Raw genomic sequence first — 25,891 nt, 5'->3', positions numbered from 1 at the left:
GTGCACTTTTTGCTCTTTCAACACAGCAGATTAATCTATAGAATATGAAATGAAAAGGAGAAGCTACCAATGGCAGATCAAATCTGCTACATGGCAGATCAAATCCTCTGCATGGACTGAGGAGTGGAACGTTTTTGATTTCATTTAGATGAAGTGTGAGCCCATTAACAAGTATCTTAGCAACATACAGGTTTTTTTCCAGGGTTTGATACCGTGAAGCTAAACAAACTTTCCACCTATCTCTGCAAGCTGCAATGCTTCTTTTCTTGCCCTGGGGTGCAAAACTCTCTTTTCCCCTCATATCAAATTCAGTCCTCTCTTTTAAGACCTCTCTGGACCATCAAATAATCTCTTTTTCTGCTCAAGTATCATACTAGTTTATCATACAGCCTCATTTTTACCATTTGATAATAATTTCTTCCTTCTTGTCTCTTCTCTGAGCACTGTTCAAGGATTTTGGTGAGAAGGGGATTTCTTAACCACAAAAGTTATCCTTCATGAGATGAGAGGAAGGATTTGGCCATACACAGAGAAATGCAGCTGCCATCTGCATCCTGGGTAGGAAAAGGATGACAGCAACAGTCAGTGGGGATGTGACATGGTGAATGAAGAAGAGAAAACAGCTGAAGATCGTCCTGTAAGGTTGTCTCATTTCTTAGATCTGAGTCTATCTGAATTTCATCTTATTCCTAACTGCTTTATGAGGTATCTCAAGCTGTGTAAACAGTAAAGCAATAATAGCAGATCACAATGCACTCATCACAGACTGTGAAGAATAACAGCCTATGAGTCAAGCAATATGCCCTCTCTAAACAATATAATGCTTCTTGCAGACAGGAATATTAATCACCTCAGGAACTGACAGGATCTGATGGGAGAGACTGTTATTAATATTATCTCCCTTGGAAACATTTGTAATGGTAATAGTAATTTTAATAATACTGGAATAAAATTAATTGGGTTGGCTAGCTTTGTAGCAAATGGGAACACTGAGGAAGGCAATATATAAATAGAGAGACTAATTCATGAAGGAGGTGGACCAGATTTGTCTGTTGACAGCTCAGACATGATAAGGAGAGGGGGAGGGAACCTTTTGTTTTAAAGGTTGTATTTGCTTCATCAATCGTCAAAATCTTGTTGAAAGTCTAATTCAGTTATCATGTTTTTGCTGCTGTCCAGAGACTGAATGTATGTATTAGAGGGGCCTTATATACAATTTTTGCTACAAGCAATTTACTATGATTATATTATTCTAATCTGGCTGGTTCCCATGGAGTCTCTGAAACCAAATTGTATCAGAGGAAGATGAATATTAACAATACTACCTCTCTCAGGAGAGCTAATAAAAGAATGGAGATCTCACGTTTTGGTTCAACACAAAGAGCTTTGAAATGGCCCTGGAAATATTGACATCAGTTCTCAAGATTGCTACTTCAGTTATTTACTGCTTGGCTTGAGCACAAGCCTTTTCTGTATCTGTCCCAAAACCCAGCAAGATTACAGTGGAAATAATGAATTTATAAGCTAAATAATGAGGCATGTGTCAAAAGGAGAACTGTCCTAAGGGTTTAGTAGGAAAACAAAGTGCCAAGAGGACTGCATTTTATCCCTTCCTTTGTTACATTCTGCTTTGCATGAATGTGTCATCTGCCTCAGAGTATTATATACCAATTAATAGCGAAAAAACAGATAAATTGGAGCAGTGCTTGAGGCAGATGGCAAATTGCCCAACATTTTTTTTTTAAATATTAAACCAAATAACTCTATGGGTTAAGACTTAGCTCTGAGTACCCAGTATGAGACATTCAAGCTGTGTTGATAGCTGTGACTGGCAGGGAGTCCACCAATGCTGTATTACACTTCCAACTGGAAAACTATAATCAGGTATTTGGCTTTAAAACTTCTCAGGCAAAAGGAGGAAAAATGAATTTAACTGTAGAAATTGAGACATTTTCAAACCTTTCCTTCTGGACCAATTCTCTTTAATAGCAGCATCAACTAAAGAGAAAACTTAGGCTCCTCTCAATATATTTACAAGATGCACAGAAAAGAATTACCCGTATGTGAACTATCTTATCCCTGGAAAGGGAGTGGCAAGACCCTTATTTAGTTGCTCATGTCAACAAGATGCCGATAAGAAATTCTGAAAAACCCCCTCTCCCTGGTTGCCCCCATTCCAGAGCTAAATTATTTAAATAGGGAGGTAATGCTACTGTTCCAGCCCCTGCACATTGCTGCCTGAGATGGATATCAAGCTCCATTCAAGATTTTAATAGACTGGGACGAGACTTCGTTGTTACTATGGCATGATATCTCAGGTCTCTATTCACAAGAACAGCCACTTAGGGCACTTTGGTTAAAAGGAATTTCTATTAGGAAAGGCCAGTTTGTCTGAAATGTTTTGAGGAGGGAGAGGGCAAAAAGATGGAAATTATTAATTTGTGCATTTTCCACAAAACAAACTTCTTTAAAAATGAAGGATGTGACAATGGTGTCTTTGCGATGCCTACTATCAGTCTCTTGCCTGAGCGTGAGAAATACCACATCAGTTAAAACAGGCAGCAGTGACTGTGCATTATTTCCTGCTGTCTACTTGGCATGGACCTGATTGTAGAGCTAGAAAATTCCCCTTTGTTTTGCTTAGGTTTTTCTTGATCCCACATGGATCCTCATCTAACTTTGCCAGTCAGTCAAAAATTGTCAGAATAGGTCCCCAATTACTGGTTGCCTAATGTGATGACTAAATTCTGAAACCAGAGTGATCATATGGATAAATCATGCAATGGACTACGCCGGTTTCGGACAAACAAGTCTCTCTTCAGTCAATACCTCCAGGTTAAGCACAGCATGCACAGCTGACAAAAAGTATGCACAATGTTATTCTCAGCTTGTAGTTCTGTAGTTCAGTTTCAGCTGGTGTTCTCCTTTACCAACATTATCAATAAGCTTGAATTAAAATGTGGGTTCAACCGCTTAATGTGGTAAAATGAGGTGACACAGCAGACATGAAATACGGACATATTTTCACTTGGAAATAGCACTTTCAGCCTCTCCACCTGTTTTTTTCTGCCATAGAAGCTACATCATAAAACTGCAACAAAAGCCTTTCCCATGCTGTAGTAGATATTTCACTCACTACTTCTGCCTTGCCACCTGTTTTAAAAAGATCTAAGCAAGGAGCCTTCACATGTGTTCCTTCTCTGCTCTTTGACACGAGTAGGTCAGTCAAAGAAGGAAAACCTCTGCCAATGACAGGAAGGCATTAAATAAAAACAACCACATGAGATGCCTGTGACTCTCTCAGAGGGGCAGTCCCTGTTTGGAGAGAAAGAAGCTTTCAGGAGCAAACACCTAACATTCCTACTCCTTCACAGTAGTATTGTGAGCTCTGGAACTCAAATCCAGCAACACCTCAGTACCACTTGATGACCACTTGATGGTCACTCGATGTCAAAAGAGTTACAGCTAATTTTCTTACACTTAAGAGCTTTTGAAGGAGCAGACAATACTGGGAATATATTGCCTATAGAGCCTCCCCCTCCTTCATTGTGTTCTGTTTCTTGTGACCCTGTATCTTTTTGTTCTTGGCAGGGAACTGTCTCTGTGAGGAGAGAGGGTCTGAGCAGCACAATGCACGGGATTGTATTTGTCTTTGTGTTTCCATCCAGAGGGGCTTCAAAGTAACTTATGGTAGGAAGGTGAGACACATATATAATGTCCCTGTGGTTATGTAAGGAGGGTTTCTGTACACTAGATCAGTGTTTAAACACATCATCAATCTCCTGTCTATGAGGGACACAGGAAAATTGCTTTAATTTTCGTATTTTGTCTCAGATGTAGAAAAACAATTTTAAAGAAGGAACAGGAACGTAGTGAACCCAGCATAAAAAGAAGAGGACCTTTTCTGTGTTGATTGCACCTAATGTATTTTTTCTCATGATTGCTAAATATAATTGTCTTCTAGGAGCATTCTGTCTTTTAAATGGCAAAGGAGGTTTGGTTAGCTTTTTCACTCACTTGCAGCCTCTGCTGTAGTTTGGCAGTATTTGAAGATCTTTGTAAAAGGGTCTTGAGCTGAAGTTAAACTTTGTGCTCCAAATCAGTGCCCACGAAAACATGTTCTTTTCACTTTCTGCTCCATCAGGTTCACTTACAATCTTCTGGAAAGAAACAAGAAAATCAGTAAATTCCTACTGGGGCAGAGAGCTATTTGAGCACTGTTGAGAGCTGGCAGCTGCCAGAGACATACTGAGGAATGTGCCCAGGTGGCATGTGCCATAATATAGCCAATGCCAGAAGAATTTGCACTCCTCCTCTCATCTGGCAGAAAATAGCTAATATGCAGGAGGGTGACTGCAAGAAGTGGCATGCTTCATATCAGAGAGGCTGCTTGAAACGCATGCTTGTCCCAGTGCTTGCCCCAGCAGGTCCATACTGAATGTCCAAAATTATGCCTGAATGAGCAGAGGATCAACAAGTGTTCTTGACTTGTATTGATGTCTTAAAAATAGGTGTGATATTTTCCTGGCAAGGAGAATGTGGAAAGCCTGCAGGCAGCATGATGTTAGTTAGGATGAGCATGTGCTGTGAAATTCAGCTCTATCTCAGAAACAGGTTGTCTAGTTTCGATACTCTAGACCAAGCGTACACCGGGAACAGGTGGTAAAAAGAGAGAAGCAGGAATTAGGCACAGATCTACAATAATTTTATTTTCATGGTCTAATCTTAAGGGGCTCAGATTCTGTGCTCCTACTGGAGCTGTCCATCTCACTTCTTTAAAACCCTCTTCTTGTTCCCCAGCTTTCAATTCCCCTGAGTTGTGGTGAGGAGAATGGCTTTGCCTTGCCCTGCAAGAAAGAGCACAACTACTTCAGCACCCTCCAGCCTCTGCCATCTCCAAAACATGCTTCTTTATCATCAGACTTCAGCTGGGGCTGTCAACTAAAGAAAACTAAAATAATTAGATAAGAGAAATACCTCCACCAGGCTGACTCAAACAATGACAGAACAATCCCTTAGTGTTCAGGCATAGTGGTTGTATGTCTGCCCATTGCAGCACCAGTCAGGCATTCTTGACAACTTATTACTGAATGCATTAAGGTATTTTTTCTGCATAAATAAGAGCAGTAAGTCTGTGACATTGAGTTTGCCTTTGCTTTACAGTAATTTATTATCCTATTATCACTGTTTGCAAACATCTGTGCTCAGCACTTCCTTCCTTGTAGCACTGAAATACTAAGTGTTCATAAAGCCTAACCATCAGCTATAAACTCACTAAACTGCTGTATGCACTAATGTGGAATCAAAACCATTATTTGGGTGATTTATTTTAGGCACAGATGTGACAAAGGAGTGTATAAAAACTACCGGCTGCTTGTTTTCTTTTTTCCTCTGCTGCTGTAACATTTGCAGTGATTAGCTGGCATTTTAAAATGTTTTTGGTTGTTGGGGAGGGTTTTTTTGTTGTTGTTGTTTTTTGGTTTTTTTGATTCTCAGACAAACATAGGTAACCCATCAAAACTGAAACCTGAAAAGTGATGTATTTTTTACAGCTGGCATCTTGGCTTGGACTAAAAGTCTTCCTTTTCCTGTTTTGTTCAGGGCTCTCAGATCTGCTTTTTCTCAGTATCTGGCGCTCTGATTGCTACACATTCTTTCGTAGCTGAAGATCAGGAGCAGCGACGAGGGAGGCCGGGAACAGAGAACCGAGCACCCTTTTGTGCCCCTAGGTCCAGCGGTAACGCTTTTTGGCCACCCCAACCGTGCGCCGTGCCGACCGGCGGGCGCACACTGCCGCCTCAGCGGAGAGCGAAGCCGCCGTCCCTCGCTCCGTGCCGGGGAGCAGCCGCCCGGCCCCGCCGCCGCGCCCCGCCCGGGTGTGGAGCGCACGGGCGCAGCTCAGCCGTGAGGGCGGGAGTGGGAGCGGGTCTCGCCGTGCGCTGCGGTGGTTCTGTCCGTGCCTCGGCCGCTTCCGCCCTGCGGTGCGGTTTCTTCCCCGGCTGGCGGCAGTATGTCTGGGCCCCGACCAAGTAAGTGCATCCCTGCGGGTGGCCGGGGGCCTCGGGATGTGCCCTGTCCGCCGTGGCTGCCTCCCCCCGGGGCGGAGGAGGGGGCGAGGAGGGGCCTGGCACTGCGCCGGGCGGGGGCCGCTCGGTTTCCGTTCCCCGCCGTGGCTCTGCCCCGGCCGCTCGCCCGCGTCGTGGCCGTGCATGCGCTCGCTCGGGAGCCGCGCGGCTGGAGCCGGGTCGTGGCCGGCGGGCGGAGCGGCTGCCCCGGGCGGGGCGCGTGGTCCGGCGGGCGCTGCCACCGCGGCGCCTCCCGAGCGAGGGGCAAACCCTGGCCGTGCTAGGGCACCGCAGGTGACGCGCTCAGTGCCGTGGGCTGTTTTTACTGAAAGGTGTCCGAGCGGGGGGTTAGAGCTCTGTGCTGCCGTGAGATGCTTTCTGACATCTCATTTTCCCCCCTTAAATTCTATCAGCAAACTAATGCGACCAAGCTTCCGTCTCTCGCATTAGAGAGCCTCGGGACCTTGGTAAAGAGTGCAAATAGATTATATAAACTGCTCTAAATTAAAAAAAAAAAACCAAAAACTGTCTTTGCTTATCATCATGTGCATCATCATGTGCATCTTTTTGGAATGGCTTTACTACTCCCCACTGAAAGAAACACGGCAGCTGTAAGTGTAAAAAAAAAACCTATCGACAAATTCGCTGTAAGTATGGATCACTGGCTAGCATAAGATAGAGCAGGAGATAAAAAAGGAGATTTGGTAAGTGAAGTAATTCAAGCCTTCAGGAGTAAGCAGGGAATTAAACAAAGGCTGCTCATATTTTGCCACCCACAGCACTCGGGAGAAATAAAAAGAATGAAGCAGACTATTAAAAATAAGTTCAAGAAAATTATAGGGCAATATCCTGAGTAATGGTCTGAAAAATAACCACTGATATTAGCAGCTTCATGAAATAGGAATAAGTCATGCACCAGTTTACGTATGTGGCATGTTTTGTTTGGACTGCCCATGCCCCACATGGACATGACACCCTAAGGATCCTGAAGGTGATCAGTGGTAATGGGAAAGACGTGATAAGAAAAAAGAAGTTTAGCCTCTGGTGAAAGGAGCAGTAAAAGAAGCACGAAACAAAAATGGGGCAAATGAGAATCAATATATATGGTGACACTGAGGCCAAGTAACAGGTTTGAACCTGAGGAAAAAGAAACATGTCCTAGAAATGGAAGGTATGAGTCCAGTAACATGTGAATGAGATGAGGGTAATGGAACATATGAATGACAGCTCCACATTTTTCAGTTTTCCACCTCCAGGGGTGAAAAAGTGTGGACTTAGTTGTGGCTTGGCCGAGAAGGACAGTCCCTGCACCATCAGTTAGAGAAGATGGATATTTAGGCTGACTTTCTGCCAACTCACAGAAAGCCCCCCAAAAATTCCTTCTCTGAAAATCAAAGAAGGGAGCTGTAGTTTGACCTAGTCACTTACTTTGGCCCTGACACCAGGTGTCATAGCAGAGCTGTGCATTGCTGGATTTTTTCACTTACATTCTATGCCACACAGTAACATTTTAGCAGCTGTAGTGAATTATTCTATAATTGTTCTATTGTAAAATTACAGACCTCTAGTACTAATAGCAGCAGCTGAATTAATAATGAGCATAGGTAGACGGACTATGCCTTTGAATGCACATTGATTGTTATGTGCCTTCCCTTGACTCAAATACTGAGCTGGCAAAAGAGGATTTGCAGTGTCTTAAGTGCTGAAAGGCTGAATGCTGGTCAGTAGGAGACTGTGGTTACTACCTTTGTCCTTGCACTCCAACCCCTGCCTCTGGAGGATGAATGGTCATGATTAACACAACCATACAACCACTTCATCTCATCCAGACACTGAGGAAGGGGTTAAGGAAAGAGGGTTGGGGAACCTGAGAGTTTCAGAACACCATTCTTTTTAACCCTTCAGCAGTCTATCTGCATGTGTATGAGTGAGATGCTTTATACAGGTAATCCTTCACACATGGCTCATTCATTCACACCTCTTTGAGTTGATGCAGTGCTTGGGAGGTTATACCAGAAAGTCAGCTGATACAGCTCATGTTATAACTGGCATTCCAAAAGCTTCCAGCTTTTGAACGAAATGAGGAGTTTGGGAAACCTGTAACACAGGGCTTCTGATTTCATGTTGGCTTTATACAGTTATGAGGCTTAGGTTTACAATTTTGTGACTGTTTAATATGTGGCATGTGTTATTAGCCTCTCCAGAATACAGGTGATGACAGAACTACGTGTATTTGGAAATGTACATTTCAAAAGCTATAAGATAGGTCTTGTTAATTTAATTTTGATTTTCTTGCTTTCTTTGCTTCCTCATACAGTGTCTGTTAGATGCCACATAAAGAAGATGAAGGAGCCTGTCCACAAAAAAGACTTGTTAGCCAGTGAAGGTAAGAATACATTAGATGCCTGGTACACCGTGGGCATTTCTTGGAAGTTCTTGAAATGTTAAATGCAAATCTCTACTTCTACATTCCAAATCTGGCATTTCCTGGGTGTCTAATTTTTTCGTGTAGTATAGAAGACACTGTAGAGCTGCAGGTCTGTATAATCCCTTTTTAGCAAGAATACTATGCCTCAGTTTACAACTGGAAGATGTTTCTTTAATATGCAGTTTCAGATTTATGTCCTGTGTTGTCATCTGGCTATGGCATTACTTCTTACTATGAATGTTAGCACTATAACCATGCAGTGTTTGAACGCCAGTTTTAATAGGTCAGGGCAGTTGTAGTGGACCTTTCTTGAAAATGCGTGCCATTCTTGCAACACACCTCTATGAATGTGAAATGTGCCAAATCCTGGAATATGTGCACTTAAATAGGCAGTAGATCTGGAACCCATGGATGGCTGAATTCCAAATTACTTGTAACCTCATGCTTATCTTCAGTGTATACTTTTCTTTCATTACAGGGATGCTGCCTGGAGCAGAGATGAGGTCAGGAAAGCCAAGACACAGCTGGAGTGTAATTTGGCAAAGGATTCAAAGAATAATGGTAAGGGTTTCTACAAGTGTGTTGAACAGAAAAGGAAAGTTAAAGAAAATGCACACATCACACCCTCCATGCTCTCCTGGTAAGGAAGACAGGAAAAGTAAAGGCAACTGTCATGGAGAAGGCTGAGATACTCAGCAATTTTTTCACTTCAGTTTTCAATGGTAGTCTCTCTTTCTGCATCTCTCAAGCCGCTACACCTCAAGACAGGGAGGTGCAGGGGAATACGTACTAGTAGCCGTCGAAAACAAAGATCAGGTTTGGGACCACGCGAGGAACGTGAACATGCAGCAGTCCATGGGATGCAATCAGTTGCATTCTTTGGTCCTGAGGGAATTGGCTGATGTAGTTGCCAGGCCATTCTCAATGATACTTGAAAAGTCTTGGCACTCGGGCAAAATCCCCAGTGACCGAAAAAAAGGAAACATTACACACATTTTTAAAAAGGGTAAAAACAAGGACCTTGGGATCTGCTCCCTGGTCAGCCTCACCTTCGTGCCTGCTAAGATCATGGAGCAGATCCCCCTGGAAGACAAGTGAAAACGTTTGGGAGACAGAGAAGCAGTTAAAGATGGCCAAACATGACTTCACCAAGGGCAAATTGTGCATGACTAATCTAGTAGCCTTCTATGGTGGAGTAGCTGCATTAGCAAACCGAGGAAAAGCTGTGGATGATTGTTGGTGCCACATTGGAGAGATACGGGTTTGATGAATGGACTGTTAGCAGCCTGATCTAGTGAAAGATGTCCCTGCCATAGCAGGTCCCTTCCAACTTTAACCATTCTACCATTCTGTGATTTACTATTACTGCAGACTTACACCCTGACATCAAGACTGGCGCACTCTATTTCCTAGGTGGTAAAATAGTAATAACATGAGAACTCGTGTTCTGGAAATGGGCTTTACAATCACTGAGTACCTGATCCATCCCTGATGCTGGTCAGTTCAAGCCTTGTGCAGAGTATTATTTCTGGTTATATGCTCTTTGTGTTCTTATGAAAGTGCTTCCTAAATGTATTAGAAATGCTTCTGGTAAGTGCTGTAGTTTCCTAATTTTTTCCACAGTTTCCTTGCTGGTGTTACATGTCATAGCAAGGAAAGGCAGCTTCCTTACATATAGGTAGTACTGTGAGGCAAGGAAGATACATCCCTTTTGGCCATCCAGTCTAATTCAGAGAGTTTTACTTTTTTTTTGTCTAAAAATTGTGCCTCAGAGCCATGCACAGAACATTATCTGATTTCCCATTCTTTTAACAAGATTATCTATGTCTTTCAGTTCTGTCTTTTCTTCGACGGGTGTACAGGACAGGACAGGACTGATTATTTTTCTTGTTCTAGTACTGAATAGGCATATAGCCCCAAAGGTAACTAGATGTCTTATTTTCTTTGGTGTTAATACGAATTAATACCTAAGCACCTTTGTGACTTGCTGAAAACATCTGTGGTCTCTGTGCAAATTCAGTTTGTCCTAATCTTGCAGTGCGCTTGGCAGCTGTATATAATTTCTACCTTTTAAAACCCATCTATAATATGCTTGCAGGAGTTTCTGGGGAGGTCTTAACTAGTAGAATGTGAAAAAGAAATCTTGGACTACATCCAGTGGAAGTACCAAAAATCAAAGGATTGGAGTAAATAATTGCTTGTCTAGGTTCATTACCTAATGGCACATTTTCGTAGCTGTTTATGCACGGGCATACTTGAGATCCTTTGTGCTGTTAACTTAGAATTTTATTTGGTACAGCTAAGCATAGATTTGCTAGAGCACAACTGTGTACTTTGAAATTGTTTTTACTGACTGCAGTAATTTTTTTACGGGTAACGTTTCAGCTTCAATCAAAGAAGTGTCCTGTGTGTCAGGAAGGTTATCATAGCATTATCCTGAATCCATGTCAACGTCACGTACTTTGAGATTACTGTGCAGCTCCACAAGAAGAATGTCCCTGCTGCAAGAAGAAAAAAAAATTCTGGTTAGGGTTAGAATTGTTGTTCCAACTGTGGTTGGAACTGATCTAATGCTATGTTTACTTGGATGCTTGAAAAACCCTGATGAATGTAAAATCACTTGTTAATTATTGTGTTTTGTTGGAAGATATGTCATAAAATGCTTCAAGTTGCTTTCTAGTCTCGTGGGGTTTTTTTAATATGCAATAATGTGATGTATTACTTGTGTACTGTGAATTTAAGATACTTCACACGGCTTTACGGTTAGATCACAGCGTGGTTAAATGGAAATAACATCTAGGTGGGGTTTTTTTTTTACAATTTATAAGTTAACTGCATACTGTCGTATTTATAAATGTACCAGGGAAACAAAACCAGTGGGACACATATGCTTTCATATTCAAATACATGCTCATGTTTTCAATTTTGTGAAATGGAACAGTTTTAGTAAACAGCTGTATATTTGCATATTTCCTTCCACTTGGATGCTTGTAGTCTTTTGTACATCTATGAAGCTGTGTGGTACTCATAAGGAGTAGACATGGTGTACATGTAATATTACCAAGTGCCTATGTCCAATGTCCTATAAAAGGACAGAAGACATAAAAAAAAGATTTGGCAAATAATTTTTATTATTTCCTTTTGTATTTTGAAGAATTTGACAGTAATTAGAATGTGTTTCCTGCTTTTTTAAATATTAAAAAATACACTTTTTTCAATAATAAATGCCCATTTGAAAGGAACTACAAAATTATTTAAGTATGTAGTCGGGCAGTGGCATTTTGACACTGATTCTTCTAAAAGGTGGTAATATCCTTACTTCTTCCTGGTAGTTGGGAACATGCAGTTCAGGAGGAGAAGTTAATAAATTACTGCATGTTAACACTGTACGTTCTTAATTTTCTTGCATGGAATACTTGCCTGCATTATTCCGTTTTCTGTTAAATTCAAGTGTGACACTAGTACAACTTGGGTTGAGATGTCAGGGCCCCCAAGTGATTGCTGCAGGGACTTGTTACGTGCGTGACGGAATAAACCCTTACCAGCCACCTTTGCCTTGCCTTTGCACTGGATGAGAGGCTGTCAGTGAGATGATACATGGTGGGGATCAGGCCCCTGTTCCTGCTGGGCCCCAGCTGTGGGGCCCAATGACATCTCTGGTCCTGTATTCATGGTTCTTAGATTTTTTTATGTCACTGGGTTACTTCTGTTCGTGTGCAGTGTGTGTCTGTGTTTGTGTCTATGTTGAAGGTGCTCTGCCTGCCACAGCAGTGAGAGACAACAGAAGGATAACCATAGGATTATTTACTTTTCATTTTACTCTTCAAATTTTCCCACTTGACTTTCAGCTGCTGTATTGACCAAGGGAGACACGTGGTAGCGGCACGAGGGCTAGAGCTGTTGCAGTGGGTCTGTGAGTGCAGGTTCCTATTGTGGTACAGCTGTGTCCTCCAGCCTCACAGAATGATCTCCCTGCAGCAGGGTCACAGGGAAAGGGTGAGGCATCTGGCACTGGCTGGAGCGCCGTAGCAGAGGAGGGACAGGGCAAAGAGCCTGAATGGGAGACAAGGCACCATCCTTGGAACACACTCCCCCCTTGCTGTGGGGCAGCTACCAGCCTGCGAGACAGGAGCCGGGGAGGGACTTTAATGATTTGGGGGGGGCTGACTCCCCTTTATTTTTCTAGCAGATGCCCCTTTTGGAGGGGGGATGGATGTATGTGAACAGCATTATTAAAGCTGGTGTCCAGGGTAGTTTGATTCATTTTATGCCTTCTTTGGTGGCGAGGAAAAAGGGAGGGAATTGGAGTCTGGGGGGTGATGATGTCATTTGGGGCATCCCAGTGTCACTGGGAGAGGGAAGATGCAGTGAAGGAGAAGGTGAGTAGAGTATGAGATGGGTCAGGTGGGGTCCTCTCAAAAAAGGGAGGTTACAGCCCAAAAATGCTTGGAAGTTTGGGGGGTGTGTTTTTGCAAAAAACACAAAAACCTGTAGCTTTTCTTATGCAGGATCTTAAGAGTATAAGAAATTCCAAATATAGATATAGAGGGTTTAAAAAGGCAAATATAACTTTTGTATAAATAAATTAAACAATAAAGGGCTTGAAAAATGGAAGAAAATACCTCTGTAAAGGCAATAGAAATAGCTCTGAGTATTCAGAGGTTTTTTCCTGTCTCCGTAGAACTGAGATTTTGGCTGGGACGTAAATCGCTGCTGCCACCGAGTGATCAGAATGACGCACTGCAGCCGCCGGCTGGCAAATACCACACTCAAGATGGCGGCTCGGGGGCGCAGGTGACGCTGTCCTCCCCAAGATGGCGGCCGGGTACACATGCGCTTTGGGGGCTGACAAAATGGCGCCGCGGCAGGACCTCTCTCCTCTTTCTGAGTGTCTGAGTCCGACCCCGGCCCCGGGCTTGCAGCACGATCTCGCAGGGCGCTTTCCGGTGTGGGGACACAGATGGTGCAAGAGTAGAGTCGGCGTCAGAGTCGGGATCAGGTTCAGGCAGCGGAATAGACGCCTTTCAGAGGAGCGGGGCCCTTTGCCATACCACACAAAAGATGGCACCTTAGCCGGAAGTAGCTTCTGCCAGCACCCAAGATGGCGGAGCTCTGGGGAGTCACGTGATGCCCCACAAAAGATGGCGACCTGCCCTGCGGCGTATCCTGTCCTTCCAAAGATGGCGCCATCGTGCGCATGCGCTTCTGGGTAATGGCGAAACGGCGCCGGGGAAGGCGCCCGCTCCTCAGAAACGCATTTATTCGGCTGCTTGAACCTGACCCGGCCGCCGACAGCGACCCAGCGCTTTCAGCGCGATTTTCCGCGGCGTTTCCCGGTGTGGGGACACGGGTGGTGGGGTCAGCGGCGCCGGGGTGGGGCGGGAGGCACGCGGGCGGCGGCAGGCAGCGGCGTGGTCGGCTCCGTGCCGGTCGCACCGCCCCGCTCCTGACGAGGACCCTTCGAATCGCGCGCGGTACCGGACCGGGCTGCTCGCGCCCTTCCCGCGCTCCCGCCGCTCTCCCGAACGTCGGAGCCGTCGGAGCCGGGCGCAGCCAGCAAGGATGCAGCTCCTCTGTCCCAGGAGGTGAGAAGTAGGGGGGGCCGGAGCTGGAGGCAGGGTTTCCCAGGCAGGGGGAGCAGGGAGAATTTCAGCTCCCAGCAGCTCTCGGTGAGTGCTGGATGGGCTCTTGGCTGAGCAAGGTGGGAGATGTGGGTGGTATTCACGTTCCCAGGAACTGCTGAAATGGCAACTCACAGCAGCCTCGTGTGTCTGTGTGTGGAACCAGCTCTAATGCTGGCAGCCACGTGGGAGCTGGGAAATGAACATCAGCAGGCTGGAAACAAGCCCCAGAGATTGGGTAAAACGGGATGGACTTTTCCCAAGTGTCTGAAAATCACTTTTGGCTTTGCTTTAGGTATTTAGCACTAAAGCGATTCTCAAGGTGTTGGCATTTCTTTTAATGCAGTTTCGTGAGGTGCTGCCTCAATGCCTTTCTTGCAGCTGCTGTTGGTTGAATAGGTGCCCTGATTTATCTGTTAGGTCGTGGTTTGTTCACTGCTTCTCACAGCTTGTACAGTAGCTGTGACGCAGTGGTGCAGTGACACACCGGAATTTCTGAGTTATTGTCAAGTCTTGACAGATGACTTTTACGAGGTTAAATTCCAGTGAATCTGTACCAAAAACCAGAAGCCCTGAAGCACAAGAAGCTGTGCTGCAGGACCTGGTGGCCTTGGTGTGCCCCTGGCTGTACCTGTTCAGGTGTTCCCCTGCTGTGCTGTCGGTGCTGCCTGTTGGAGCAGTGGGGATGGGCAGATCCAAAGAGCAGGAGTTAAACCCCACAGAAGTGTTTCGGAGCAGGCAAGTGGGACCAAGGCAGAGCTGCTCAGGGATGGCAGGTAGAAACTGGTGCCCTCACAGGGAAAGCTGTCTAATCATCACAATCCTCTGCTTTTCCTATGACTGAACCTGTCCTTGGTCATTCCTGCTGTTTGCAGAGAGAAAAAATGCTCTTGGGGACTTGCTACTGAGACCAGCGATCCATTTTCTGAGGGGAGTCCTTGAAACAGAACTTTGAGAAATGAGGATGCTGCAGCTGGAAAGATGGGAATGGAGAATCCATAGTGAATGTTGTCTGGTGAGTCTCCTCATGTCCCTGATCTAATGCTGTGCTGTCACCAAGTACCCCGTTCTGATTTAAGCTGTCCCAATGTGCTGAAAGTACACATTGAAGTACAAAATGCATGTGGAAAGCTTCATGTTCCCAAGGGATTGGTTTAGGGATGTGCAGCTTCTGAACTGCACATGTAATTCAGATTCCCACAGAAACCTGCTGGAGTGCAGTTCTGGGCCAGGAGTGTCAGGAAAGTGGCATTTTCACTGCTAGCTCAATAGTTAGTTTCCTTGGAGCTCTCAAGATTAGGATGAAATGGTGTTCATGCCCCAGTGGGAAAGCACGGAGCAGGATTGGTGCTGTAACTGTGTCTTTTTTCCTGCTCTCTGCACGCTCTCGAGGATGCCCTGGAGTGCTCTGGCTCATGGCAGTTTAATCTGTGTGTAACAGCTTCCCGTGCCTGTCTGTGCAGGTGGGCCAGTCACTGGGTGTCCCATAGAATCCCTGAGGTTGAAAAGGCCCTTTGAGACCATCAGGTCCAACTGCTGCTCCAGCACTGCCAGGGCCACCCCTTACCTATATCTCCAAGTGCTACATCAGGAATTACCCACTGACACAAACTGGAGTGAGGGCTGCAGGCACTGACAGCGTCATTGCTTGCTGGCAGTGGGGCTGGGGGTTCCTAGAGGGCCTCCCATGCCCCTTCCCTTCTCCCTGGTCTTCCCAGGCAGGATGGTTGGTCTGGAGAACACAGTGTGCAGGGGGAGCAGCCCAAAGCCAGACTCAGGACAGTTTTCCCAGAGTTCAGGGAACCTGTGCCTGAAGCACCTTTAATTCCAGTGTGCTCGGAACTTTTTTGCGTAGGTTTTTATAAACTTGAAAACAGATTTTGGGATCTACCAGTGAATTCAGTGAATTGTCCCAGCTGGAGAGCTTTTTGCTGACCTAAAACTAGCTTTTGAACCCCAGAGCCACAGGGTTTGTAGTATTTTACAATAGCAGAGTGAGTCTGTTCAGTGACACAGTTGACCACAAGGGCTCGGTCAGCCCTTGCTGTTGTGCATTTTCCTCTCTCAGAGGAGGAAAAACCCCTTTGCTTTACTATGGCAGGGTTCACCGAGGCTGTGAATTGTACTCCAGAGCATCTTCAGGCTCCCGGTGCTTGGGGCTGTGGTCTTTGGTGTGCAGAACACACCCCAACCTGTCTAACCTGGGTTTGGGTGCACATTTCCAGAGTTAGTCAGACTGGGAAAAGGCCAAGAGGGTGGTGGGAAGGCCTGTCTCCCAGGCCTGGGCATCCTCAAGACACCTCAAGGATGTTTTTTAAATGTTTGTTGTCTTTTGTTTCCTAGCCCAGGGCTAAGCTGGAGAAAAGGTAGAGAGAGTGGCGAGCAGAAGTCCCATGTTTAGATCTGCCCTTGGATTGCAATTCCTCCCGATGGGTCTGTGCTGCCCAAAGTACAAAGGAGGGAGATGCTGGAGTACCTGTTTGTTCCCCTGTTGAGCTTGGAAGAGACGCTGAGCGTGAAATTCCAGGGAAGCTGCGCTTGTGTAGTGACTGGAGTGAGAAGCAATGGCAGCTGTTTGCCGTGGGCTGGTTTCCCACCTTCACTTCAATTCCCTGGCATTGCAGGTAATCCCATACAGCTTTGCTTTTCCAAGTGCTTTGCTGAAGGGTTTCTGAATGTGGCAGCGAGCTTTTCTGTACTTCCCATTTATGTGGAGGATTTGCTTCAGGAAATGTGTCGATTGTCTGGATGGATTAAAAAGTCCCCATTCCAGGTTAATTGCAGTGATAAAAGGGAAAAGAAGCCAATAGCCTGGACTGGGATGCCCCAGGCCCCTTCCAAGCACAGGGGTTGTTGCTTGGTCTTTATTCTCCAGTCCTGTGTGCTCAGGCCTTTTTCTGAACTGTTCAGCCATAAACGCTATTGCAGGAGGAGCAGAAAATTCCACGGCTCCTGGGGATCATTTGTCTGCGCTGACTTTGTGCTGCAGCCGGAGCTGTGTCCTAAATGTAAGGTATGAATTAATGTAAATTGTCTGAGACTGTGTGTTTGGACTTGCTGGTGTAGGGATGGCCAGGTCTGGATTTAGATTTGTGGGCACCGAGCGCTTCTTGTGTCAGCTTTAGGTCTGGTGGGAATTGTTGGAGAAAGGAGAATTGAAGTGCACAGCTCTGTTCTTGGAGAACAGGCTTTTTGTCTGTGGGCTTTGTTGGTATTGCTCTTTAACTGAGCCACACCTTTAAATAATGATGTGGCACCTTCTAGAAGCAGTGTTCAGTATGTTTTGCGCTCTCTCATGAGATCTTTGGGCTCGTGTTTTTCCATTGCTGTGTCAATCCAGCGGCAGGGGCGGAGTTAATTGAAGGTCCAAGCTGACAGTGTCCCGTGCATCTGTTGTTCATTGATCTATTTGTGGTGTTCATTTCATCTGGATGCAGAGTTGGGCTTTTTGGTCAGACAGTGCCCCTCAAACCACGAGGCTTGTTTAAACCTTGTACACTACTTTTTGAAGATCCAGGGTGAGTGAGGACTTTGTCTTGTTGCTGTACTAGGGAATGGAATGCAGGAGGTTCCTACAATATTGGCATTGAGGTTGGAATGTTCAAGGATGTGTGATGGCTCTCAGGGATGAATCTTGCTCCCGGCAGCCCGTAGCGTGGTAGCGTAGGACACAACAAAGCAGAATGTGAGGGACAGGCAGGGTAGGAACAGCGAGGTGCTTCATGCTGGTAGCTCAGTTTTGTGTTGCTGATGTTTTCAGAGCAGAAGCAGATTGGTTTGGTTCTGGTGCACTGGAATAGGATCCAAACCTTAGAAAGTACTTATCCTTAGGCTGAAAAATATTGCTGTGCGGCACTTGTTCCCTCACACCTGCAGTTCATTGTGGAAAGCATTTATTTTAGTGAGCAAATATTGTTGTGGCTGGTGCAGTGAAAAGCAGAAGAGTTCCCAGTAAGATCAGCATGGAGAGCATGAGTGCCAGGCAAAACCTCGCCGTGTTCCGCTGTGATGCCAGTGAGGGAGGAAAGAGCGTGAGGTGCAAAGCCCTGAGCAGAGTGGTGGGAAATGGGAGGTGAGGAAGAGTTGGGCTAAGTATGGGTTTAAACTGGGCCGGGTGTTAGTGTAGGAAGAGACATTTAACTGGAATTTATTTCTGTTTCAGGAAGCGTCTCATGGTATAATCTGCGATTTAACAGTTCCCGTGCTAGGTTAATTGTAGCGGAAGATGGCGAATGAAGCCAAGAGACTCAACTAGGATGCCCCAGGTCCCTGCCAAGCACACATTACAAAAAAACCAAACCCCGAGGTTACAAAAATACTAAAAGCTCTTGTTACAAAATACTAAAAAAAATAACAAAAAACCAGCCTACAAAAAAATAGGTTCCAAAATACCGGAATAATCTAGTTTCAAAAGAATAGAAACCCAAATTTCAAAATACCAGAAAACCAGGTTTCACAATCTCGGTTTTAAAATATCAGAATACCAAGTTCTAAATTACCAAAATAACCCAGTATCAAAATACCAGAGCACCAAGTTCAGAGGTACCGAAGTAACCCAGTTTCAAATTGCCAGAACAAGTTCAGAAATACCAGAGTAACCCAGGTCCAAATTACCAAGTTCCAAAATATCGAGGTTACCCAGTTTCAAAATACCAGAATACCAGGTTTGAAAATACCAAATTAATTCAGTTTCAAAATAGCAGAATATTAAGTTCCAAAATATCGAAGTGACCCAGTTTCAAAATATCAAATTGCAAAATACCAGTTTTCAGATGTCTTATACAGGCAGGATTCCCAAACCCATGAGAATGCAATATTGTCAAAATGGCATCTGTGCTATCAAAATGGTTATTTTCTCCTCTGAAAAGCTTTCCCACAATGACCATCAATACAAGTATTTATTTTAATTGTGCAGCCAGATGTAGTAGTTTTCTGCTTAGATTGCGTCCGCAAGAACCAGCATTTGGGCCGGAGAGCTACGGGATCAAAGGATGGAGTAAATCTGCTCTCTGCAGATGCACAAGTAAAGACTGAGTAGCAGGCAGAGGGAGTATTTATAAACTATATCAATGTTTCACTGACATTCAGGCCAGTGGAGACATCCCAAGTGTCCCTCCAGGAACAACAGCTGGAGCATCCAGCAGGGGCTAGGGAACAGCCGGAGGCACCTGGGCAGCTGAGCAGGCGGGGCAGCATGTGAGGTGCCAGGGGGAAAGTTTCAACTTTCCTCTTTTATCTTGTCAGTCCCTCCCCAGAGCCCCTAGTCCCTCCACAATGCCCCTGGAAAAGAGAGGGGTTATTAGGAGAAAAAGGGTTTAAATTGGGGGGAAAAACTTCCTTTTCTGCAATTGTCTGTGCCCAAATTGAGGGGGAATCAATTCAATTCCCCTGCAACTTTAATGGTATCATTTGAAGGAAACCCTGCCTTTTCTATGCTGTTAAGGGTATCAGCTGGCAGGGAATCCCCATTTTCCATTATTTTCCAGTTTAAATGGAAGGGGAAGACCTCAACAGTGCTATTTTATGGGTTTGAATTAAGGGTAACTCCCGCATTTTCACCATCCTAATGTTTAAACTGAGGGGGAAGCCCAATTAGGGTTAACCTTTTTTAAGGGTTTAAACTGAGGGAAAAATCCCCCTTTTTCCATCATTTGAGATATTTAAAGTGAGGAAACCCCATCTTTTCCTAATAGCTTAGGGGATTAAATTAAAGGGGAGAAGCCATTTATTTGCTATTGTATCAGCTTAAGTGGAGGTAAACACCCTGTTTCCTCCCTTTAAGGGGTTCAGTTGAAGGAAGCTCTCCTTTTTTTCAGCTTTTTAAGGCCTTAAATCTGCATTTCAGGGCACTTCTACCCGTGTCCTGGTATGAAATATCTCATATGGACGCAAGCCCGGCACATGCGTAGCCCTAACACTGCCCGGGAGTCTGTTAATTTTGCTTTGTAATGTATATAGCCCTAGTTAGAGGTCCCAATGAGAGTTACACCATTCATATAATTGCTATTCTTCTCCATCCTACTTAGTCATACGTGGAGTACTACTTAGTAATTACTAAGGTGTAACTATACAAATTAGCAACTAATTATCCCACTTATCTATCTATGCTGCCAAAACATGAAGTTTTATTTCTTACCCAGTCTCTGCCCTTTCACTCAATGTAGCTGTAGTAAAAAAGAAGGTATCATTTTCCTGACAAGTTTTTTTTTTTCCTCTATCCAGCCCTTTACTCCAGCCCTTTACTTACACTGAATTTCAGTCAGACGAGCCAAGCAGGTACAGCTGCTTTGAGAGCTTTTATACCTTGTGGTAATTACCTCCTCCCTTTTCCAGGGCATTGTGGGAACGAGAGGCAGGCCTGGCCAGGGGTATATTAACCCCAGCCTTTGCCAAAGGGGTTTATTTCCTCTCTGGCATTGATTGGGATAAGAGCTTTTGTCTTATTTCAATGAAGGGGATGTTTCAGCTTATCTCAGCTTTTTCTTCAGCCTCTAAAGCAACAGAGGCTTTGAAGACATGATGAAGAAGATAGCATTGAACACAGGGAGTATTTAAGCTCATGATTTTGGGCTGAGTGTTCAGGGGAGTGAGGTGCTTTTTTAAATTCAGTTTTTGTTCTCTTTTTTTTTTTTTTAGGAGCATCGTAACTTCTGGGTTGTGTCAAGTACAGAACTTCAAATTTTTTCAGTGTGCTCATTGTATCACAAAAGGGACTTGCCCTGTGTCGAAGATGACATCTGAAATTGAGGCTTCCGATAGGTAAGTTGTGGATTATGACTGGGAGAGAGACTGTGAGCAGGGTAACTGGTTTAGGAAGTGCCGGGAGGAGTTTTGAAGGCTGCATGGTGGGAAAAGCTGTCCATTAGGGGCCCCCTAAGGCTTTTCCTCAAGCATAGTAGATGTATTTACGTATCTTAAAGCACACGAATGCATCCACCACACTCACAGAAGCACAGTGTAACTTTGTCCCTCGCTAACCTAGGTGTCCATTGAAATAATGGCCACAGCTTTTGACTTGAGACAAATCCGGAGACTTGACGACCTGGATGCACTTAGGAGATGGTGAGTAGGATTTGGCCTATACGCCCCTAAACTTGCGCATTGATTTTGGTTTTCTTTATCTTGCTGGCTAAGAGGCTAACCTGGCTATCATGGGGCCTTCTGAGACAGCTGAGGAGGACTCATTTCACATCCACTGTGGATTCATGTCACCAGTCATCCGAAAGATAAGTCGGGGGCTGTGACCTGGAGATGGGATGATAGCAGAGTAGTGAGTTGGAAATTCCTGGGAGAGATTTAATAATTAGTGCAGGGGTAAGGGATGCCCTCTAAGGGGCCTCTGAGGACACCTAAAGGGAGCAGCTCTACTTTTGATTGCAACTGTAGGGTGCGCAGTGCAGAGCAGCTCCAGCCTGTGTCGTGCTGTCTAGTGTGTTGTGTTGTCTAGAGTGTCTTTGGGATCCCTTGGATCAGCTATCTCTGCCTTTTCCCCTCGAGGACCTTATCGCCTCTCGGCACGATGCTGATATCGTTCGTTCTTTTACCGGGGGGCTCAGCCATGTCTCGGAATCGCATCTCGGAAGCGTCGAGTCGGATATCTTTTGAGTCCTTGTTCCTGGCTGTATTGCCGTCCATCCTTTCCAGCTGTGAGTTGTAATTTCCTGGGGCTTGTAAGGATATGAGGAGTGTTCTGAACATTGTCTCGCAGCTGTCTTTATCATCGAGACCGACAGTTCTTATAACAGGTCACTCTGTTACAGTCTTGTCTTCTGCTCCTTAGACACGCCATTGGTCATCTCTTTTGGCGTTGTCTCAATCCTCGCTGTCATTCTTCTCCCCGAGAGCTGTTTTAATCATTCTTGTGTCACGCTGTTTGTAGCATAATGTGTTGTTTGTGTTTAGCCTGGAACTGCTCTGCCCTGTGGAATGGAGTGGGGGGTAGGAGGAATAGAAAGAAGACTTTACAGGTAAGCTTTAGGTTTGCTTCGCTACCTGAGTCACACCTCGGACCGAGCAACCGTGGCCGGTCTGTGCGGGGTTCAGGGGGGGCAGTATGGCAGCGTCTCGCAGTTTTCTAGCCCTTCGTCTTAATGCACGCTGTTGTCATATCCTAGGCAGTTCGCTTTGACACATGAGAACTTAGGAAAGGTTAAGCTTTCCCTGTGTGTCGGAGTGACATTGATGAATAATTTTTTTGCAGAGGCAGAGGGATAGGATGTAAACCCAATACAAATGGCGAAGGCCAGAGGAGCACGGCAACGAGGTGGGTCAGCCCTCTTAGGAGATGGTGAGTGGCAGAATTGTTGGGTTTTGGCCGACATGCCACTAAGTTCGTGTCCTGATGTTTGGTTTTCTTTATTGTAGCCAACTAAGAGACAACAGCCCGGTGACAGCAGGAACTTCCCGGACAGCGAGAGGCAGCCTTCTTTTGTGCCCAAGGCAGATTCACGTCCCCAGATGTCCAAGAGATAAGTTGAGGGCTATGACCCACGGAGGGAATGAAAGCGGGGTATCGAGTCAGGACTCGCTGGGAGGGGTTTTTGAGTCACCTCTGGAGATGGGGATACCCAAGAAGGGGCCCCTTAGGCCACATAAAGTCTCACATTTGATCACAATGCCAAGGTGCACAGGGCAGAGCAGTCCTGGTGCGTGTTGTCACTTGTCTATCGTGTGTTCTCTGTCTTTTGGGCATCTTGTGTCACAGGTCTTTCGCCTTAGCCCTTCGATGTGCTTGCAGTCATTCTTTTCACCAAGAGTTTTCTCTCTTCATCGCATCCCCTCTTTTGTCATCACCTGTGTCACGGGTACCTGCATGTGTTTGGCCTGGAGCTGCTCTGCCCTGTGCACAGTCTGGTATATGAGTGTGATAGGACAGGGCCCGGGGACTTGAAATTTGTAGTGTAGGGTGTAGTTTGGCCTCTAGATGGTATTCCTAGATTGACACAAGATGGCTGGAGCCATTAAGTTCTCATGCAGCACTTTGACTTTTGTCATCACTTTCTTTCAGATGCAGACAGGTTAAATCCGTGGCAGAGAGCCCCATACTGGATGAGGGTGTTCCCACAGGAAGGTCAGTCACTGTTTGTGTTTGCAGGGCAAGTGTAAATGGTGGCTGTGTTACATCATTGTTCCTTGTCTTTGTTTTGAGGAGGTAAAGCCAGATAGCAGCAGTCAAGGTGAAGTGAGCGAGGTAAGCGGTGACTGGTGGAAAGAAAAAGTTGTTATTGCTTGGGTGCCAAGTTCTGGTACTCTAAGCTTTCAGCATCCATTGTCATTTGTGTGTTTTAGGCAGTCCACTTGTATTATGCTGAACCTCCTCGCCAACCAGTGGACAGTCCCGGCTCGCTGCCCTCATGAGCCCTCTGGAAGTATTACAGGACTCTGCAATAAAGCATTTACATTTTCCATTCGAAGGTACCATCCGGGTAGCCTTTGGCAATGACGGAGGAGTTGCGGCGAGGCAGGGAGGGAGGAGAAGCGAGGGTCTGCTCAAGTTTCGGCAGTGCTGCTTCACCTCGTCTCCTCTTAACCCAGGTATACCCCGCGACGACGGCGTCAGCCTCTGAGCCTGCGGCCCTAGGACCTCGGCCTTCTTAGGAGATGGTGAGTGGCAGAATTGTCGGGGTTTGGCCGATGCGCCACTAAGTTCCTGTAGTGATGTTTGGTTTTTTTTTAATTGTAGCCGACTAAAGAGAAAACAGCCCAACAACGGCTGGAGCTTCCCGGATGGTGAGGTGGCCTTCTTTTGCACCCCAGGCGGATTCACATCCCAGGACATCTGAGAGATAAGTCAAGGGGATGAAAGCGGGGTATCGAGTCGGGGCTTGCTGGGAGGGATTTTTGAATCAGCTCTGGAGATGGGGATACCCAAGAAGCGGCCCCTTAGGCCACATAAAGTCTCACATTTGATCACAATGCCGAGGTGCACAGGGCAGAGCAGTCCCGGTGCATGTTGTGTCACTTGTCTATCATGCGTTCCCTGTCTTTCAGACATCTTGTGTCGCAGGTCTTTTGCCTTAGCCCTTTGATGTGCTTGCAGTCATTCTTATCGCCGAGAGTTTTCTCTCCTCGTTGCATCCCCTCTTTTGTGATCTCCCGTGTCACGGGTGCCTGAGTGGGTTTGGCCTGGAGCTGCTCTGCCCTGCTGCACACTCTGGTGTATGGGTGTGGTGGGAGAGGGCCCGGGGACTTGAAATTTGTAGTGTAGGGGAAAAGGGCAGGAAATGTGAGAGGAGGAAAGGGCAGGAAACATGAGGGAAAAAGATGGGAAATGGGAGGAGACACAGGTGTGAAACATAAGGGAAAAAAGGCAGGAAACATGAGGCCAAAAATGATGGGAAATGTGAGGGGGTGGAAGGGCGGGAAGCATGAGAGGAAAAGTGGTGGGAAACTTGAGGGGAAAAGGGTGGGAAATGTGAATAAAAATGGGAAAATGGTGGGAAAAATGACACGAGTCCTGGGGTGCTTTGTTTGGGGTCCTGCTTGGATTCAGCAGCTCCAGCTGTTTCTGTGTTACTGCACCATAAATAAATGGCTTTGTGGAACAAGACATCTGAGACTCTGCCATGGCAAACCTGGGGTTGAAGCACTGAGGAAACCTGGTGTGACTGTGGGAGTGGTTCCGTGGGGACTCAAGTTGGGATGTGTGGAGTCACTGGAGCCGCTGCTGTGAATATGCTCCAGTCCCAGCAGTTAAAATCTGTGGCCTTGGGATTTCTCCCAGACGGACTCTGCAATGTCACACTGGATTGTTCCTTAACGCTGCCATGGCCACAGCAAGTCCTTGCACCATTGCTTTGGGTGCTTCCTTGTCTTTGCCCGCTCCCCTCGGAGCTTGTTCCTGCCCCAGTTATCAGCTCCTGTGCTGCCTTTCCCACCCCGCTGGAAATCTCCATGTCCAATCGTGTGTTCCTGGAAGTCCAGCTGCTCTCGCCATGCAGTTCTCAGGTGGTGCCAGCACGCAGAGGCTTCGCTTGTGCGCTGTTGGCTCTGGTGGTCCACACCACTGACCCTGACCTGGAGAATCCAAAGCCGTGTCACATTCCTATCACCTTGCTTCCCACGGAAGGGAACGGCCTCTTGGCAAGAACTGATGGGAGGAAACAGACTACAGTGGGGAGATGGAAAATCGTAGTTTTATTCTTGAAAAGGGATTTCAGTGAAAGTGAGAAGGCAGAAAGGCGGCTGGGCTGAGCAGGGCTCTCGTGTCGGAGATGAGGCAGAACAGGAAGGTGCGTGGCCAAGGGCAGCGAGGTCAGGGGATGCGGGAGGGACACGGAGACGCCGCTGGCCTTGAGTGTGTGGGTGGGGCGTGGCGTGGCTGGAGCGGGGGTGCTCCGTGAGGGAGCGTGGCCGGGCAGGCAGTGGCGCCTGGCAAGGCAGCGGGACGCGGGTCCTACCCCCCGGTAGGCGGCGCTAGGGAGCGGAAGAGGCGTGGTCCGGTGGCGGCAGCGCCCGGGCAGGGTCGGGGGGATCAAGGTGGTTGTGGGGTAGTTTGGGGGGGTTTGAGGGGTGGAGAGGGGATGTGAGGGGGAGGTCAGGTTAGGGGAGAAGGGGGGGGGTGGGGGTGCTTTGGGGTGGGAAGAGCAGGATTTGGGGAAAAAAGTGGATGGGAGGGGCCGGGGCAAGGGAGGGGAGGGGGCATTGAGGGGATTTGGGGGTATTGGGAGGAATTTGGGGTGTGAATGGGGGATTTCTGTTGTGAGAAGGGGAAATTTGTGGTGCAGAGTAGGAATGTGGGGGCTTGGGAGCAGGGTTTGAGGTGCAAAAGGGGCTCC

The 25,891-nt window shown here is 46.3% G+C and overlaps 1 protein-coding gene across 1 annotated transcript; it reads left to right on the top strand.

Annotated features, from left to right (window-relative positions):
• Nucleotides 1–4,435: 4,435 nt before the first annotated feature.
• LOC116449493 lies at nucleotides 4,436–23,680 on the top strand. Its single transcript, XM_032121099.1, has 12 exons — nucleotides 4,436–6,029; nucleotides 8,383–8,451; nucleotides 8,972–9,054; nucleotides 13,175–13,287; nucleotides 14,990–15,129; nucleotides 16,458–16,738; nucleotides 17,043–17,127; nucleotides 20,751–20,873; nucleotides 22,315–22,401; nucleotides 22,479–22,582; nucleotides 23,122–23,184; nucleotides 23,529–23,680. The coding sequence occupies exons 6-12, from the start codon at nucleotides 16,579–16,581 to the stop codon at nucleotides 23,678–23,680; spliced, it is 774 nt and encodes a 257-aa protein (XP_031976990.1). The 5' UTR covers nucleotides 4,436–6,029; nucleotides 8,383–8,451; nucleotides 8,972–9,054; nucleotides 13,175–13,287; nucleotides 14,990–15,129; nucleotides 16,458–16,578.
• The last annotated feature ends 2,211 nt before the right edge of the window (nucleotides 23,681–25,891 follow it).

The sequence above is a fragment of the Corvus moneduloides genome, chromosome 11, assembly GCF_009650955.1.
Source record: "Corvus moneduloides isolate bCorMon1 chromosome 11, bCorMon1.pri, whole genome shotgun sequence".
Taxonomy (NCBI): Eukaryota; Metazoa; Chordata; class Aves; order Passeriformes; family Corvidae; genus Corvus; species Corvus moneduloides.
Note: the sequence above shows the minus strand (reverse complement) of the source record. Positions and strands in the feature narration are given on the sequence as shown.